General features: G+C 42.6%; 1 protein-coding gene across 1 annotated transcript in view; it reads left to right on the forward strand.

The window, feature by feature from the left end:
- DCDC1 (doublecortin domain containing 1) overlaps positions 1 to 19,265 on the forward strand; it is a 500,455-nt gene that overhangs the window by 5,156 nt on the left and 476,034 nt on the right. Inside the window, exon 2 of the mRNA XM_090034627.1 lies at positions 3,614 to 3,649. Coding sequence (XP_089890753.1) covers positions 3,614 to 3,649 — 36 coding nt within the window. The remainder of the gene's footprint in view (positions 1 to 3,613; positions 3,650 to 19,265) is intronic.

A 19,265-nucleotide genomic window follows, 5' to 3' on the forward strand; every position in this document is an offset into this window, starting at 1 on the left:
CTTATTTGTGTTAGTAATTTTGTTTGTTTTTGAAGGGTTTTGTGTCTGTGTGTATTAATGGGTTTAGGAGGACTACAGAGAAATACATGTAAAAAAACAGCATAAATTATACAGAACTTGGGAAGCCAAATCTTTCTAAAGTATATAGGTTACAGTGTAGTAATCAGTTAGCATATAAAATTAACATGTATGAGGAATTAGATTTTGTTTCATAGATGTTAGGGTCAGAAGGGACCTATTAGATCATTGAGTCCAACCCCCAGCCCTGGGCAGGAATGAGTGCTGGGATCAGATGACTCCAGCCAGGTGTCTGTCCAGTCTCCTTTTAAAGACCTCCAAAGAAGGGGACAACACCACCTCCTTTGGAAGCTTATTCCGTATTTTGGCAACCCTCACCATAAAGAATTTTTTCCTGATGTCCAGTCTGAATTTGCTCTCTTCCAATCTGTGGCCAGTATTTCTAGTTACCCTGACAGGTGCCCTGGTAAAAATTGTATCCTTTATTTCTTGCTGGCCCCCCGATGAGACTGTAGGCAGCCACAAGATCACTTCTCAGCCTCCTCTTGCAGGTGCTGAAGAGGTTCAGGTCTCCCAATCAGTCCACATAGGGTTTTTCTGTAAGCCTTTAACCAGATGAGTGGCCCTCCTTTGAACCCTCTCCAGGCTATCCACATCCCTCCTGAAGTGCAGTGCCCAAAACTGAATGCAGTACTCCAGCTGTGGCCTGACCAATGCTTCATAGAGGGGAAGTATCACCTCCCTATTCCTATTTGTGATGCACCAACTTATGCAAGAAAGGGTACAGTTAGCTTTACTTATTACCTCATCACACTGGTGACTCGTGTTCATTCTGGAGTTGACTACAACTCTGAGATCCTTTTCTGCAGTTGTGCTACTGAGAATGGTACCTTCCAGGCTATAGGAGTGTTGATGATTCTTCCTCCCCAGGTTGCAACACACTACACTTATCCTTGTTAAACTGCATCCTATTCTGTTCGGCCCATTTCCCCAGCCTGTCCAGATCAGCCTGGATTTGCTCCCTGCCGTCTAGTTTTTTACCTCCCCCCATAGTTTGGTGTTGTCAGCAGACTTGGACAGGGTGCTTTCCTACCCCCTCATCCAAGTCACTAATGAAGATATTGAATAGTACCAGTCCCAGGACAGAGCCTTGGGGGACTCCATTGCCTACATTTCTCCAGGTAGAAATAGACCTGTCCACCACCAGTCTCAGTGTGTCCCGTAAGCCAATTTTCTACCCACCAGACTGTGTAATAATCTGCATTGCAACTGTTTAGCTTATTTATAAGAATTGGGTGTGACACTGTGTCAAAGGCCTTTTTAAAATCTAAGTAAATAACATCTACCGCTGTTCCTTCATCCAAGCATTTTGTGACCAGGTCGTAAAATGAATATTGTTACCACATAAGTTTTCATAGTTAAAAAGCTAAAGTGGTTGGTTAGTTATTTCTCATGACCCCAATTTGGGAAACTCATAAGCATTTCCTCATCCTATTATGGAAATCATTTCAGCGCAGTCTTAATTTAACCATCTGCTTTAGTGCCGTCTTGAAGACAGATATTATTCTATTTATTTCAACCATTACTTACACATGTAAAACTATAACCTGGTCTCTGTACTTATTCATAGTCTCCCATTGACTTAAAGAGAATCAGGATTTATAGTTCATAATGTTTCAAGCCTGAAGGGTCCAGTAAATCATCTGACTTCCTGTATATCTCATGTTATTTAAACACTTCACCCAGTTACTCCTGGAGTGAGCCCCATAACTTGTGTTTAGCTAAAACATGTCTTTGAGAAAGAAGTCCAGTTTTAATTTGAAGATACATAGAGAGGAAGAACCCACCACTTCTGATAGCTTGTTATAATGACTAGACATTTTCATTTTTAAAAATCTGTGCTTAACTTTTTTATGAATGTGTTTGGTTTCTGGCTCCAGCCATTAGTTCTATTATGCAGATTGCTTTAGACTCCAGAGCAGTGGTTTTCAACCTGTGGTCTGCAGACCCCTGAGAGTCTGCAGACTATATCTAAGGGGTCCATAAACAGTGACTATGATCAATCAAAAATATGTGAATACAAACACTTACAAAGGGATCTGCACCTCCATTTGAAATTTTTTAGGGGTCCACAAATAAAACAGGTAGAAAACCACTGTTCTAGGGCTTTTTGAAACTAGGTATTTTATTCCCATGTAGGTACTTAGCTACTGAACTTACCGCTTGATTTTCTTTTGATAAATCAAGAAGATTGTGCTATATACGACTCTCACTGTATTTTCTTCAGCTGTCAAACATTTCTGTTCCCTTCCTTTTAAGTTTTTCTACATCCTTTAAAAAAGGGAATATTAGAACTGCTTGCATTGCTCACCAGTGCTCCTTCTGGCTTATTGCTTTGAAGGTGAGTGTTCATCATAAAATGGTGAACAGGGCCTTTTCGAAATACCAGCTTCTGTATCAGTGATAATAGCAGTTCACTTAAGGAAATTCTTGTAAGAAATAGGGAATTATGTTTCCATCTCCTGAAACATTTCTTTTCCTTATCAGAATATACCAAAAAAAAAAAAGAATGGTTTGCTATTGGATAATGTTAAATCAATGAGTATGACCATTGGTTAGAGATTCAGTAAGTGTTTTTTATCAACCTGTGAAAAGGCCTTGGAAGAGATAGGATTGTTGAAACTTCAAATTGACTAGATTCAAGGGTTTTTGTTCTGCTTTCTAAAGAGAGAAGTTCAACAAGTCAAGGGTATGAGTGCTCAAGCTTTCTGGAATCAGTTTTAAATAGCTCAGATTTGTCAGTTGTATAAAGAAAAACAAAGTTTTGTCTCCAAGGAGATTTCTAGTATGATAGACTAAATGTCATGATGATGTGAATAAGTGGCTTTAAAAATGCGGTAAAAATGCATGTTTCCCAATAAATTTCCACAAAAATGATTGAAAATGTCTTGGGACTTATTTAAGCAATTTACAGTATTGTTTAAAAATGTACAGCAGGACACATTCAGTACAGCCTTTTGTAGCTCATTAGCAATTTCTTTAATGAGGTTTATTTTAAGTGATAGATAGTTAAGGTAACAGACAAGTGACAGATTGTTTGTCTTTAATGATTTCCCTATTTCAGGCCCATTACAAAGCAATTAGAAATCTGACAGCATTTTCACTCTGCATTACTGATCATCTAAAGTGATGAGAAATGAGAGGTGATGAATATTAATTGTATATTTTCATATGATTATCATAAATTATTACCTTGTCTAAAGTGCTGCAGGTAAAGTAAGAGCAAAAGAGGAAAATTCAGTCAGATAGGATAATTTGAAAGATTGTGTGACTTAGTGTCTGCTTTTAACTATAGTGTCAATCTATCTAAAGTATCTGTGTACTTTTCCATAAAAAAGTCTCCATGTTTGAGCTTAGCATGTAATTTTCAGTAATTTTAGTGCATATCTATTAAAATTGTGTTCATCAAAACTACTTTAAAGTCTACAAATTTAAGCACTTGGAAGTTAGAAAATGGTTCCCTGTATTTAAGCCCCTTTGCATGTCTGAATTGGACGTTGTAATGCAGTCTTTAAGTACACATTTTTTTCCACAGGATTCAGTGCAGAGTATGGACAAAGCAACTGAATGGGTAATTATTTCATATTACATTTTATTATCATGATCAGTCTGTGGCCCCATTTCTCATATGCTGCATACCATTCAAACTATAGTTTGAAGACAATTATTGTTCTCAGTATGACATTAAAGTGTCTTACCTCTTTACCACCATTAATGCATTTATTCTCACAATACCCTGGTAAGGTGAGATGGTTATATTAGTTCTCTTTTCCACTGTTCTATTTTATCTCTGTGGGAACTGAGCCACAGAGATAAAAACATTGAAAGTAACAACAAATTTTTGATGCCTATAGTTTGAGAATGTTAGAGCCAAATTGCTTCGAATTGGCAAGCAATTTTTACTACTAAAATAGAAAAAAACTGTTGGTCTAATTTGCATTTGTAAAAACTGTAAAACAAATGCCAGAAGTCCCAAGGTGAGGTTCCAAATTTTAGAAACAGAAACACCCAGTGACCCTTTCTGAAAAGTTTGGTTTATGCAACCTGCCCAGCATCATACAGGAAATTGTTCGTGGAGCCAAGATAAAATCTAATTCTCCAGTTATTGCCCTTTCTCTTCTTGCATTACACATCCCTACTTCATCCCCAGAAGAGATCTATGTTGTCTTCTGAATGAGAAAGAGATGCATGGAAAAAGTAGTATAAGATCATGTTATAAGGTTACATAGGCATTTTCTAAATGCTTGATTTTGCAGCTTTAAAATTATTTTAATATAGCTTTTAGGTGTAACTTGTTTTTAAGAAACTTAAGTGTAGAGATGCTAATTTCATAATACAAAACTACATTTATATCCCAAATGAGCAATCCTAAATGAGTAGGCTTTGGATCTTTAGATTCATAGCATGGTTGACATGAGCTTGCTGCATAACTGCTAGCAGCAGAGGGCCATTACCCTCTACATAGATGGGCAATGAGAGGGAGATTAAACATGCACCATGGGTATGTACAAGTGTTACATTTAGATCAGCCTAAGTAAATGTAGGTCAGTCTAAAAGCCCAGTTGTGCAGGTGTTCACAGAACCTAAATTGCTCAAAATATGGCACGCTAAGTTCACTTTAGAAGGTGAATTTGGCAGCAACAGCAGTGGCGATCCACTACCCCAGGTAGGTCTTATCACCTGGGGTAGTGGCGATCTGTCTTATCACCTGGTGGGCTTCTTTAGAGGTTGGAGGGCCTACAAGTGCTTACTTTACTGGATGTTGAGGGATGGATTCAATGGTTTCATAAATAACCATCAATTCTCAGTTCAGGAGCTTGTGATAGTGCTGCTTCCAGAGGTTTTTGATGGATTAATTGTCTTTGAGGAGTGAACTGCCCCCTTCCAATCTAAGTGGAGTAAGTCCACAAGAACTTGGTTTGTACACAGCCTTGAATGCACTGAAGAAGAATGCACTGAAGAAGCGCTGCATGTCATGATTTTCAATAAACTGTTGAATTTCTTTTGTCTTCTCTTCCCACCATTTATTTTTGATTTTCTCAAATCTTCCTCTGGGGTTCAGCTTTAAGCTACCAAAAAGTTCTCTGCTTCTGACTGGACTTAGGATGGTGTTGCTAGACACAGAAAGCTTTTCTCTTCTGATTGAGAAGAACTTTGATCTTAGCGCTGTTTTCATCAAACAAGTCCTGATGGCATTGGGTGATAAAGCCAGTTGATTTCATGCAAGCCTCATGGGTGGTCTAATTTAAAGCTTGTCAGTTTTCCTCAACACAAATGTTATCATTTTCAATCCTAAGATTGGTGAGTTTTTAATGAGATGTGTTTGGAGGGCAGCAGTAAAGATTTTCTTGGCTGATACGGTTAGACAATTATTAACCAGCCATATCCAATAGCCAATTTACAGGCATGCAGGCCGGCAGCTTGGAGAGCAGCATTCAGCCAGGAATTCTGTGGGGGGGAAGAGGCATGGGGGTGGCATATCGAGGCCCTCACAGTGGGGGAGGTAGTGGAACAGGGGAGGTGCAGCCCAGCCAGCATGGTGAATGCAACCCGGGGGTGGGGCAGAGCTGCGGGCAGCTCCTCCAGGGGATAGGAGAGGTAGGGAGGAGGGATGGCTCCCCGCTGCTCTGTGCACCTCTGGGGGAGGCATGGGGGATGTGCCCACACTGGATTTGTGTCCAGGGCGAAGGCGGGTTGCCTGTTGCAGGCTTGGGGCCAGGGACTGCGCTGTCCTCTTCCTGGTGAGGGGGCTGTGCTTGGGGCAGGCAGGGGTGGGGCAGGCTCAGCTGCATGGTGTGGGTGGTGGTGGCACTGGGGTGGTTGGATAGCTATGGCCATTGCAAAATTCCCTGTAGCCCCCAGTAGCCACCTCTCCCAGTGCCACTGCCATCTGCCCTGTGCAGCTGAGCCCAGCCCAGCCCAGCCCCCTGCTGAGAAGCCAATGCAGCTTCTGGCCCTGAGCCTGCAGCAGGCAGCCCACCCATGCCCTGTACACAAATCTGGGGGGGAGAGTTCACATGCCCCCCATGCCTCCCCTGGAGGTGTGCACAGTGGCAGGGAGCCACTCCTCCTCCCCACCCCCATGCCTCCTGGACAAACCACCTGCAGCTCTGCCCCGCCCTCTGCCCTGGGATCACATTCACCACCCTGGCTGGGCAGTGCCTGCCCCTGCCCCACTCCCTCCATTATTGTGGGGGCCTTGATCGCCCCCCCCACTCCTTCCCTCCCCCACCCACTTTCCCCCCACCGACTTACCAGCAGAACGCTGGTCTCCAAGCTACCAGGCTGCATTCCTGGTCATGTGCATGCTGCGACTGTGTGAATGCACTGGGCATTTAGTAGTGACATTATTGGCCAAACAAGCTGATTGTTGATAATGTTAATTTTGCTGTTATCAGTGCCAATCCGATATGCGACTGATAAATCAGTATACTTCTAGTTTCAACACAACCTGGATGGACATGATTGATCTCACTAACCAGGGGTGGGCAAAATTCGGCCCGCAGGCCAGATATTGCCTGCCAGGCCATTCTATCCAGCCCACAGGTCCCCTAAAAAATTTAGAAAATTAATATTTATCTGTCCCTCGATGGCTTGCCAAAACTCATTAAGCAGCCCTCCGCCCAAAATAACTGCCCACCCCTGCATGACTAAGCGATAATTGATCCAGCAGTCATTGCCTTCTCTCATGACACATGTGATAGGGACATTTTAGATTGTGTTTTTACAATGACATAGTTGAGGAGGTGCCATTGTTTTGAGCGGGGGTGTTGCCTTGTTGTTTTGTACCTGTCATGTTGTGTGAAGACAATGTTAGTAAATGATAAGGTCATGCTCTGCACGTTTTATGAGTAAGAGAATGACATTGGAATTGGCTTTGCCCACGTGTCTTTCCACGTTTTAAAGACCCAGTCTACCCTTGCGTTGAAGTCTCCTAGGAGGATGATCTTGTCCTCTTTTGGGATGATAGTCAGGATTTCATCAAGATTAGCATAAAACTGTTCTTTCTGCTCTTCTTTGGTATTGAGTGTTGCAGTGTATGCACTGATGAGAGTAGACAGCAAATTGTTGGTCAGTTGGAGGCGGGGAGTCATGAGGTGCTTGTTAGTGTCAACAGGGAATTTGATCGTTCAACTGATAATCTGGTTCTTAATGGCAAAAGCAATACGATGCTGTGTCATTTTCAGGTTTCCCTTTCCAGAAGAACTGATAGCCACCCCCACCTCCCTCAGATGGCCTTCATCTTCATATCTAATCTCACTGAGAGCAGTGATATGAATGTTATATTGTGAGAGTTCTTGGGTGACAATAGCTGTTCTACATTCAGGTCTGTCACTTTTCAGATCATCTAGCAGAGTTTCTTACATTCCAAGATGGAAGGGACATTTTTGTGTTTCAACCACAATTTGAGTGGTCCCCCTGAAAGCAGCTATCTAGTCGGGTAAGGTAAAATGGGACAGCCTATGTTTGGAGCACCTTTTATAGCCCTCATCCCATGTGGGGTGAGCAGAGGGGATCCTAAAAAGGATTGCAGCTGCCAAACACTGTTCTGTCCCAGTCCAAGGGTGAAGTAACCATCACACGACTGCCACCTGTGTGGATCCATGACTAGGGACTCCCAATGATCACTTCACTTCTCCCTATTGCCACTCATTCATCGCTGCAGGACTTTGTAGTAAGTACAAAGCCTGCACATGACTTGTTTTATGTGAGGATGCTGTTGCACATCGGCAACCACATGGATCTTGGTGCGGGAGAACCTGTATTCAGTGGTAAGGAGTTCCAAGACAACTGGAGTTACTCTTTCACAGCAGCTTTCATCCACTTCTATTGAGAAGATTGCTGTCTGCATCATCCTGCTCCATCATTGAGATCTTTGTGTTGTATTGGACTGCTCTTTGTCTAATACCTCACTTTTGACCTTACCACCATGGGTGACCCTACCAGCAGTACAAGACTCCCAAAGGTGTTGCTAATAGGATCATCGGTACACACAAACCTCTTCACCCCTCCACCTCTCCAAGTTGAGGTAGCAGTCCTTGGAGAGGAACTAACTTTAGCTTGATAAAGGGTTAATCTGATCTATGAAGGGTTAACTCAGCCTAGTGAATGCCTGGGAAAGCCCAGCCTTTTATCCCAGCCCTGGGGCTATGCTATTTCTATGCCTTTTATCCCAGCCCTGGGGCTATGCTATTTCTACCCCTCCAACCCTGACCAGGCTATTTTTAGCCCCCTCCCCTGTCCCCCACCCCATGGATCCACCAGTGCCTCCACCCACCCTGAGTTACTTACCTTGGGCTGTCTGCACTGCTCCTAGCAGTGGCAAACACTTGCATGAGCCATTCCTGATTTAGGTTTAGGCAGCTTAAAGTCACTTGAACCAGATGTGGCAAATACTTTGCACCCCATGTCAGTGGTTTTACGGCCTTTGCTGACAGAAAAATATTAATGATACCACACAGGAATAATGCATTCAACTCCAAGTTCTATAAGGAAAGTGGTCTGAAGTTAGACTCTTTTTGTCCCACACCTTTTGTTTTTGTCCTCCTCTTTTCCAGCTCCAGTCGTTGTCCCCTGCAATGTAGCTGTCCTCTATGGCTCTCAGCAGTTTGGGCCCTACCTAACTCCTCCTGCTGTTTCACATTTCCCTTGATGTATTGTTCCCTTTGGCATCTGCATCTGCAATTGCTCTGTTCCCCTCCTTTTTCTATCCTCAACACTAGCCCATGTTCTCCCCGCTCAGTTTTCATCCCTTCCCAGTCCATTGTTCCTATCCCACTATCCTCTCAGCTGCAGCCTCGCAGTGAGCAACAGATTTCCCTTGCCTCTGCAACCAACAGTGAACTTCTGGTTGATCTGGGGGGATCATTGTAACTCAGAATGCTTCCTGAAGAGTGCTCTCAATTACAGCAGGGAACTGTGCTACTGCCTATGCTCAAAGTCATTCTAATGGCCCTCTCCACTCCAGGCTGCCTGCAAATGTCTATGGGCAGGGAAAAGGGAGCACAAGTAAGGCAGTCATATGCATAAATGTCACAATATCCATGGTGTTAAGTAGACAGTTTTAAGAGAATTCTATTTTATTCCATGGATTTGCCCAGAACCCATGGGGCAGGGGCATGCAGTTGCAGTGGCAAAAATAGTATTTATGCTGCTACTTATTGCCACAGAGCATGCCCCTGCACATGTGCTTTTATGTGGGGCAAATTGCCCTTTTGTGAACAAACTGCTCTTTCCCAACTCCTCCCAGCTCCTGATGCGCTGGAGGAGCCAGAGTGTATCCATGGAGTACCAAGCCTCTGTGTCTGCCAGCACACACTCCTGTCACATGCGCTGCACTGCTTTTTTTCCTCACCCTTTTTTTTTGCTACTGGGATTGCTCTGTAGTAAAATTTGCTCTCACACTGCAAATTTGCCACTTAGGATATGTTTTAACATTCTGGGTATGCAGTTTGTGTCACAGCAAAGAGGTTTGCAGTTCCACAAGCCGGACATGCCTGCATGTGTGGATGCAGCCACTGTTTCCAAGTGTAGAACACAAAATATAGTTTAAAGCCAACAGTGCCCATACCCCAGCTTGTGCCAAGAGGTATATCTTTATTGGTTATTTTTGACTAAGCTTTAAGAACTGCCATGGTGCAGAGGACCACCTAGTCTAGTATCCTGTCCCTGATAGCAAGTTGCATGTACTTGAGAGAAAAAGTATTAGAAATGGGGCATGGTTAGAGTGGTCCGTCCCCTGTAACACTCTCCAAGTTACCAACAGTCTTAGGTCTAGGGATATACAGAGCCTAAAGGTATATCCCTGACTTACGTTTAGTAGCCCCTGATGGACTTATGTATATATTTGTCTAATACTCTTTTAAACTCTGTTATACTATTGTTCTCCACAATGTCCTGTAGCAGTGAGTTCCGCAACTTAATTATACGTTGTGCGAACATGCTTTTATTTGTTTTAAAGCTAGTGCCTGGTATTTTCAGGGTCAATACAGTATGTATAGTGGTATGGACTTTCACCACTCCTTGAGAAGCTGATAAAGGAATGCTTTTTTTAGATGCCTCTTATTCTCTACCATTCATTCTGTCAAACTTTGCACAACAGTGAGGAGGGGAACCAAGATCATGGCCTTCTCTGGTCTCTGCCCTCTAGAGAAAAATGTACTCATTGGACAGCATGGGTGGAACTGGCTCTTCTTGGATTCTTGTGTGCCAGGATTGCAGTTGTGGTTGGATCCTATGCTGATTATACAAATAATGAATCTTTCCCTCCTGTACATACTGGCATAATTCATACCCATTTTAACAGGGGCCTCAGAGCCTGTTATTTGGGTGTAAGGGAAGGGGAGGAGAGAGGACTATAACAGCAAGTCAGGGGGTTTCTGCCTCTTTAAGAAGCGGCAGTAAGTTCAGCTGGCTGTGTGGGGCCACAGCTGCAGGAAGGCAGGCTGGCCTTTGATTCACAGGGAAACCTCTGTGCAGAGTTGTGAAAGTCTTGTGACAGAAAGTAGTCATGGCTTCCAAGCATACAAACACAGTAGGCAAACTAACAGGCACATGAGCTGTTCCCTGGAGCTTCTCAGAAGGAACTTAGGGGAGCTGATGGCTGGAGGAAAGCAACAACCCAGAGCTGGATGGGTTTTTAGGTGGCAAACAGTGGGCAACTCTACATGAGATGCTTTACTGTGCATTAGACTAATCTACTGTGCAGTAAAGCATCACCATCTCCATGTGCATGGGATTTACTGAGCAGCAAATTAGGTTAATACACCATTTGCTAGTACTAGGAGATACAGGTACTAGATTAAATAGATTAACAGCACACTATCTACTATGCAGTAGAGCACATGTAGATACCGACCAGGAGCAATTTACTCCCAGTCAGCCCAGTCAGCAGGGGACCCACTACTGCCAGCTAGACCCTGATGTGGGGAGGGGGAGGAGCTGTGCCAGCTGCAGGGGCTGGCAGCCAGGACTGCTGTATCCCAAACATGTGCAGATTGGGTCCTGACTCAACCCTTGTGTAGCCAGGAGAAACATCCCCACTCAGCAGGGATGCTGCCTACCAGCTACATGGGGATCAGGAGGGTCCAGATCCCCACTTGACCAAGAGCGCTGTCCCCGTTTGGCAGGGGACCCTCCTGATCCCCAAATGGTTGGCAGGCAGTGTCCCCACTGACTGGGGATGGCTCTCTCAGCTACATGAGGATCAAAACCAGCCCCTATGCCCCTGCCAGTCCAGGGCTGGCACCCAGGAGAGCCTGGAGCTTCCCCTGGCTGCTGCAGGACGGCAGAGCAGGGCAGGAGCAGCCCTGGACTGGGATGGTCCTGTTGGACACAATTTACTCCTGACAGGGTCACACATGTAGGCATGCATCCTAGAGTACTTTAATGAGCCTGAGTTTTCTATGAAAAAATTCAGACACATTAATTGTACATGTAGATGCTCCCAGTGTCTTGCATATGTGCTGTAATTTAAACTATATACTGGTTGTCTGGACATGGCTATCAGGGGAGGTCTGGAGGCCATGGAGTGGTGCCTGGTAGGGCACTCAGTATTAGGCAGCCTAGCCTGGGCCAGGGACCAGAGGGCTGGAAAGGCAAGCAGCCTGGCTCAGGGTCAAGGACTAGAGGCCTTAGGGTAAGAGAAACAGGCTGCCTGGCCTGGGGTCCAGGACCAGAGGGATGGAGAGTCAAGCAGCCCAGTCCACGGTCAAGGACCAGAGGGATGAGGAAAAGCATGCAGCCCAGCCCAGCCCAGAGCCAGAGAAACAGGGGCCCTGGACTCACCAGCCTCTGAGGGCAGCCTCCCCTCCTCAGTTTTTACAAAATGTGACAGGCAAAGAACCAGGGTGGGACCTTGGGAGGTGAGGGCAAGAGCCAGGCAGGATTGAGGCACCTCAACCTAGAGCCTGAGGCACCTCACCTGAGGCACCTCTGTTACCAGATTTGCCCATCACTTTGGGGTGTGCTTACTTATCAGGGATACATTTCTAGGGTCTTTGTAATTCTATCAATGTGCTGCTTATGTTACTTGTGTTTCTGTATGGAGCTGTATCTCTCCCTTCTGCAAGTCCTCACCCCCAGTAGAGCTATCTTGGAGGACTCAGTTTCAGTGTGGCTGGGTTCCTCCAGTCACCAAATCAGTCAAATACACTCTCTCTCTCTCTCTCTCTCTCGCTGTGACACACCTGACCCGACTGGGTTGATCAGCATGTACAGGCTGACACCCTCATATGCCAGAAATCAGTTCATTATGGTAACAATAAAATGCAGTCAGACACAAGCACACAGGTGAACAGAATACCTCTGAATCCAGCTGGGTGTCTAGCTGACACCCTCATGGGCCAGCATTCAGTTCATTAGGGCACATCTGAGCCAAACTGGGTCAATAGCCTGTACAGGCTGATCCACTTATATGTCTTAAACTCAGCACTTCCCAGTCTTTTTGCCCTAACTGTCATAGTGGTGGTTGCCTCTTGATGAACAGACCCTACAGGATTTCTGGGCTTCACAGGGATCTTAGGCTTAGGTAAAAGAAGCGTTGCTGCAGAGCAAGTGGGGAAGGGGAAGTAGAGAAGGAAACATACACCCGGTTACCACCAGGTTGACTATAAAAGTTATTTATTGCTAAGTGAAATTTATAATGGTACTAGTAGTAATAGACATGCAAGGGAAAACAAACAAACAAAATTACAATATTACCCTGGTTTAATTGAGTATTTGGGGAAACGTACTCAAGCTTAACTAATAAAATTCAGGTTCAGAAAGCTATGCTTAGATAGAAAAAGAAAAAGAGAGAGAGAAAGAGGGAGAAAGACAAAGAGAGAGAGAGAGATCTAGGATCTCACCATTCCAAGGCATTCAGGTGATTTGTTGAGAAGCAAAGTTCCCAGCACGATCGTTGGAGGGAGATCACCTGTTTCTCCCAGCTTCTTGAGAACAGCAGCGGATGGTGTCAGAGAGATTTTTCTCTGGAAGCACATCGTTTGCTGCTTTACAGCTTTATTATATCCTTAGTCCAGCCTCTTCAAAGCATTCTTTTAACAGTGTAAATCATGAGGGTCTTAAGCCATAATTGACAGGGAAAATCCTGTTATATAACCAGTTTCAATTTAAATGAATTACCTTTCCAGTGACAAGGGGCTATCTGGTTTGGAACATCTCAAGAAACTGATTAACAACCAGGAAAAACATCAAGTTTTAAGGAGTAACCAGACACCTAGGAGCCAGCTTGAAATTATTATTAATATAGAAGATATACTGGAAAGGATACCACATTGTTTCTTCTCAGATGGCCTAGCTATGCTTTCAGTGTGAAGTCAGAATCAGTGTTTTTTATTTTACCTGTTGTGAATAAGCCTTAGTTTAGCATGGCTTTCAGATTTTACTGTAGTCTTTAACAGACTTAAGGGGATTACTTGGAGTGTTCATAAACTTTGTGGGGAGGACTTCCATCAGTCATCCCGGGAAAAGTACGATAGCATTTGTGGTCAGGGCTCCAATGGGCTGGACGCTGTGATGAACCCTTAACCATTATTCAAGTGTCACCCATACCCCGTTTGGCTTGGTCTCTTACCTCAGCATTCCCTGACCCAGCAACCGAGTTTTAGTCAATCAAGTTGAAATAGGCCTCCCATACTGGGATCAGGGAATGTATGGCCTGAGATGCCTATTCAGCTTTTCTTCTGCTTAGTTCTGGGTAGATGAGGGGGGCGTGTGTGTGTGTGGGGGGTGGGGAATAGAAAAAGTCCTTTGTAAGTCCAGCAATCTGGGTGCTAGGGCTCCCTCAGGAACACAGAGCGGACAGGTAGCACCTCACTTGGGGACATCACAGCAACCCTAGGCAGCTCACCTGTTACACCCATGTAATGAATGATACTTACTCTGCCTAAAATACCTTTTTATTTTTTCCATTACATTTTTTTTTGTTATAGTAGAGTATAGGATCATTTTATCTGGTATGAATAACATAACTTTTCTTTTGAATTATTTAAAATAAATATTTAAATTTTTGAAGACCTGCATCAGAAAAACAGGCATGTTTAATGTCACATTGATTACTTGTTAGTGCAAACTGCAATGCAGCATTTAAGGATAGCAGAGCAACAAGCATGTTGTCTCTGATACTTGTAAACATGATAGATAGACAGTATTTCACAGTTTACATTAACAGCAGCTTCATGAGAAATATAATTATCAAATAAATTATTAGAAGTTTTGATATTTAGATTATTCATTTGATTTTAATTGGCTTTTTTCAAGATAATTGGGTATGTCCCCATGTGTTTGTCGGAAAGGGGCATTGGGCTAATTGGCTCTGTACTCATTTTGTTTGGAAGGATAGAATGTATTCCACCATACTTTTATTTAACATTTTTGTGGTGTAGCTTCTTCTTTAAAAGAAAAGATATTTTTCAAGTACAAAGAACAGTCCTTTGGACCTGCCTATTTAATTGCCTCTTAACATTATCACTAGGTATGCCTGACACCGTTATATATTGTGCTGCCCATTACAATCTCTTGACACATTTCTGAAGCCCTTATTCCTAGCTCCCTTGTTTTTCATTCCAGTTTTTGTCTAAGCTAAAACTGAGTAAAAATTCCAGGACTAAGCAAATATTAGAGCTGTTTTGTAAATAATTCAGATCTGTAATAAATCTTCAAATGTTGAAATTCATGTTTGAAAGAAACATTATTTTGTTTAAGTTTAGTCACAAAGGAGACACATGTGAAATGAAAAATACAGAAAAGGAATACATTTTCATTAAACGTGTAGTTGTTGCTTTTTTGGTAGGATATAAACTATTTTAACCATAAAAGATGTACAGGCAGTCCTCGACCTACAATGTTTTGAGTTACAACGTTCATAAATTGACACCCTGATTCAACTTTACAATGCCAGTTTCAACTTACAACGCTTGATCCAATGCAATGCATATGTCCAACATTCCTTGGACACTTTCTTTAAGAAAGCAGACAAGACTCCAGAAAAACCTGCAGCCAAGACTCCTGAGAAGATTCCAGCTAAGAACCCTTCAAAAAGTCCAGCAAAGTCACCTCAAAGAAGTCCTTCTAAATCAATATGATTGCTATTTACAATAGAAATACATTAATGTAGCCATATTACTCATCTATAGTTGATTGAGTACAAAATTCTGGGGTATTTTTGGTGAAAATAGGGTATCGGGACTTGGTTTGGGAACCAATCCCTCATTTATAACATTGTTTCTTATGAGAAAATTGGTTCCGAGTTACAACATTTCAACTTGAGACGTGTTTTTCAGGAACCAGTTGTGTCATAAGTCCGAGGACTGCCTGTATTTCCAATTTACAATCTGTATGCATTTTCATGAATTTTAGACTTGATTGACTCTGCCTTGTTATTTTCATTTATTAGTTGCATTATGGTAATACCTAGAGCAGTGGTTCTCAACATTTTTAGACGTGAAGTGCTCAGAGGAAAATGCCAGCTCTGTAGTTTTTACTTGTTTTTTGACTATGGAAAAATAATAAAGCAATTCTCCTGTTGAGAAGAACTTTGAAAGACCGCAACAGTTCAGACTGTTTTAGAAACTATGGAATCCTATTTGAAATATTTGGTTTTATGTTGCGAATCGTGTAGGTGTTGGGCATCTAACAGCATTAAAATTGAGTAGCACTTTGTAGCATCTTTAAAAGGATTTCAAGGCACTGCCGTATCATGGTTGAGAATCACTGACCTAGAGAGCCTAACGAGTTCAGGGCTCACTCTGCTAGATACTGTATAGTTTTACTACAATAAAAAAAAAGTTCTTCCTTCAAAGAGATAACTGCTTGTAACTGCAAGTAACAGTTATTCAAGCTTGGTTTTTATAGACAGAGGGATTTGCAGTTAAGCTTTGTTGTTTGGGAATGGAGGCAAATGCAATAGCAGCAGTCTAATTTCATCACCTTCCTAGTCTACTAGTATTCTGTAAATATCATGCTAAAAGTGATGATTGAGGAGGGATTTGATGTTTCAAACTTTTTGAGAAGAGTTTCCCATGCATATGGACAGCTCAGAAGAAAGCACAAAGGGTCATTTATGAGATGACATACCAGTATAACTATAATAGATAGTTATATCAAGTCTGGCACTGTTGGTAGATCACAACACCAAAAAGAATGTCAGCAAACAGGACAGGGCTGAACTCTGAAAGGCATCGATGAAGACAAGAAGCATCTATTTGAGGTGGCAGAAAAGGAAAACTGTTGGAGGGATTCAAGTTGGGAATAAAGTTACCTAAAACATGAGCCAAGATGATTTTCTTTTTTGCTAATTTACAAATGAATTTTTGGAAGTAATAGTCTTGTTAGTTAAAGCTGTAGTATGAAAGGTTTCATTACTCAGTGAGTGTATCTACATAGGTGCTTTACTGCAAAGTTGACTAATTAGCTCTTTAGTAAAGGCTTACCATCTACATGTGTGCCAGGATTAGGGCACAGTAAATTAATTGCCTTTGCTGTAAGATAGTACTGTCGCGGACAGTACTATCTTATGGCAGAGTCATTCGCTGTGCAGAAAGCATGTGTGGACAGTGACCAGGACAGCAAGAGTTTAAGCTAGGGCGAAGCAGCTCCAGGCTGGTAGCAGGCTCAGGGGATCAGCCACCCGGCTCCACTGAGCACTCTCATGCTCCAGCCAACCCTTCTGGTGCTCAACACTGCAACCCAGAGCCTAGGCATGACCCCCACTCCCCTTACAGCCTGCTGCAAACCTGCAGCTGTTCCACCCCTGCTCAAACTGCTGTGGTTCCAGGTACATGTGAAGATGTGGTGCCCAGGAGCAGCTGACTCCAGTGTAAAATGTGCCAGAGTTTATTGGGGCACACTAATTGCATGTGTAGATGCACCTAGTATGTGGCATGATAAATTAATATGCTGTTTTAATAGGTACAATCAGTAGTAGGCTTATCAAAAAGTAATGTAGAATTCATATGCATTCTTTTAAAATACAACTCATTTAACATTACTTAGGCAGTAGGTCAATGCAACAAAATATACTGTTTGTTCATTATTGGTACTAGCGACAATTGTTTTTAAAGCAGCAGTTTTAAGCATTTTGTATGGAATTTTGAAATCTTTCACCATATTTTTGGATGTTTGTATATCTGGCTCTCTGCACCTGAAGTTGTTTAAGTCCTACAGCATACCTAAACATTTCAGGACACATTATATGAAATAAAATTATTTTTCTACAAAGTCTTGACAATGAGAAGACTGACTATTTATGGAAAATGAATTCTTATGGAGAAGATAGAAACTAATGAATTGAAGACAAACAAATTCTATTATAACGAGTTCAAGGATATATTTAGCCTGACATTTGGGCCATGATATAAAGACCTTTTGTTCTGTTTTCTTAGAGGGAAGTTTTGTAACATTTGGTATGTGAAGTAGTGCTTTACTAAGTTGCTACTCTCCTTAATTACAAAAGGACTATTTTAGCTCTAAGTTAATACTCAGCAGGTCCATCTACACATGCTATTAATGTGAAGCAATAAACTCCAGCACAGTTTGTGCTGGATTTTATTGCTCCCAGGTATAGCATTTACATGCACGCCCAGGACCACAACATATTCAGCCAGGTTGATGCAGCCCCAGTTGGCAGGAAGTCCAAGGCCTGCCAGCCCCGACTCAATATGTTGGAGAGGTGCTGGTTAGGGCATGAGGGTGTTACAGTGTGGGGCTCGCCAGCAGATAGCTCCCACCCTAGTGCTTTCGCCATCCCAGTCACCATCTGCACATGCGTTGTGGTAGAGTAAATAACTCTGCCATAAGATAGTACTTGTGTCAAGCAGTATATCCTATGGTGGAGTTGGTTAGTTTACTCTGGCCTAATAGGGGCATACGTGTAGATGGTGACACTTTACTGGCCATGCCTACACAAGACGCTGACTGTGCAGTAGCCTGTGATTACTGGGAAATAGCACTGTGTGGCAGCAAGCACGATACGATCCTACTGTGGAGTTGTCTCAGGCTACTGTGCAGTCAGCGTCACAAAAAAAATGTTCAATGACACTATTGCACAGTAACTCTGGTTAAGAGTTTACACAAATACTAAATGACTGGTGAGTAATGACTGCGCAGTCAGTATCTTATGTAGACATGGCCACTGTGGAGCTAATTAGTCAACTCTGCAGTAAAGTGCATGTGTAAAGATGCCCCTAGCATGACAAAAAGCTATAGACTATAACTCAGAGACAGATTTTAAATGTATCCTGACGATGCTGGTTTCAAACATCTTTCCAAGGTGTTGAATTTTCATTATTTTTTCTGTGTTTTCTGAGGTTTACACAGCAAAGAAAGAAAATGTTTGTAAATGTTAAAATTACTGATTCCCCTTACTTGGTTAGTATTGATAAAACTATAGTACTACATTTGGCTTGCCTTAACCACAAGCCAGTAACCTCATTTGTAAAAGAGATTTTACAAGCACCTGGATTAACTTGACAATGTCAAACTCACCTTGCAGCCTGTGCCGGATCTGGGCCACAAGGCCCCTTGTAGGCTGGGTCCAGCTTGGGGCATGTATGAGAAGTGGCAACAGTAGCTCTGGCTCTACACAAGGCACATGGCACAACTCCAACCCCTGCTGCATCTCCCATCGTCCCTATGAAAAAAGTGAGAAAACAGTGTCCTAAAAACAAAGTATTATTCATTTATCTATAGGAATGCAAGCAACAGAAAGGGAAAGTACTAAAACAGCTTAAAGCTTATAAACATATCATCTTACCTAAAAGTGTATCACTTCTCACAAATTTATGTGCATTCTATTTGTCCCAGGCAACCCCCAGCCCTGGAGGTTGCCCAGAATAGTCTAGTTCCCCTTGTAGCTTCTGTTTCAATCCAACCTTGAAAAAACACTTTCCACAACTGAGTTTAGAAGCAGCTTTTAATCCATTTAAAAGTTACTTTATTTGTCCAGAGGCAGTTCAGTTTATGCATGTCACTATGGGGTTGAAGATAAACTTTCAGCAACCCACATTTAAGCAATAAAGCTTCCTTCATAGCAAGGGATTCCTGGGATCACCTAAGCATGTTTTACCTACCATTCCCTAGCGTTGTAGGGGCCAGCACATTTATTAGTAGTGCTCTTGTCTCATGTGCTCTTTTCCTTTGGTGCTTTAAAGGGTATTTTTTTCAGCTTGTTAATGGATGTTTCTATC

This window comes from Crocodylus siamensis, chromosome 2 (genome assembly GCF_052110815.1).
Source record: "Crocodylus siamensis isolate JL-2025a chromosome 2, ASM5211081v1, whole genome shotgun sequence".
In the NCBI taxonomy this organism is placed as follows: domain Eukaryota; kingdom Metazoa; phylum Chordata; order Crocodylia; family Crocodylidae; genus Crocodylus; species Crocodylus siamensis.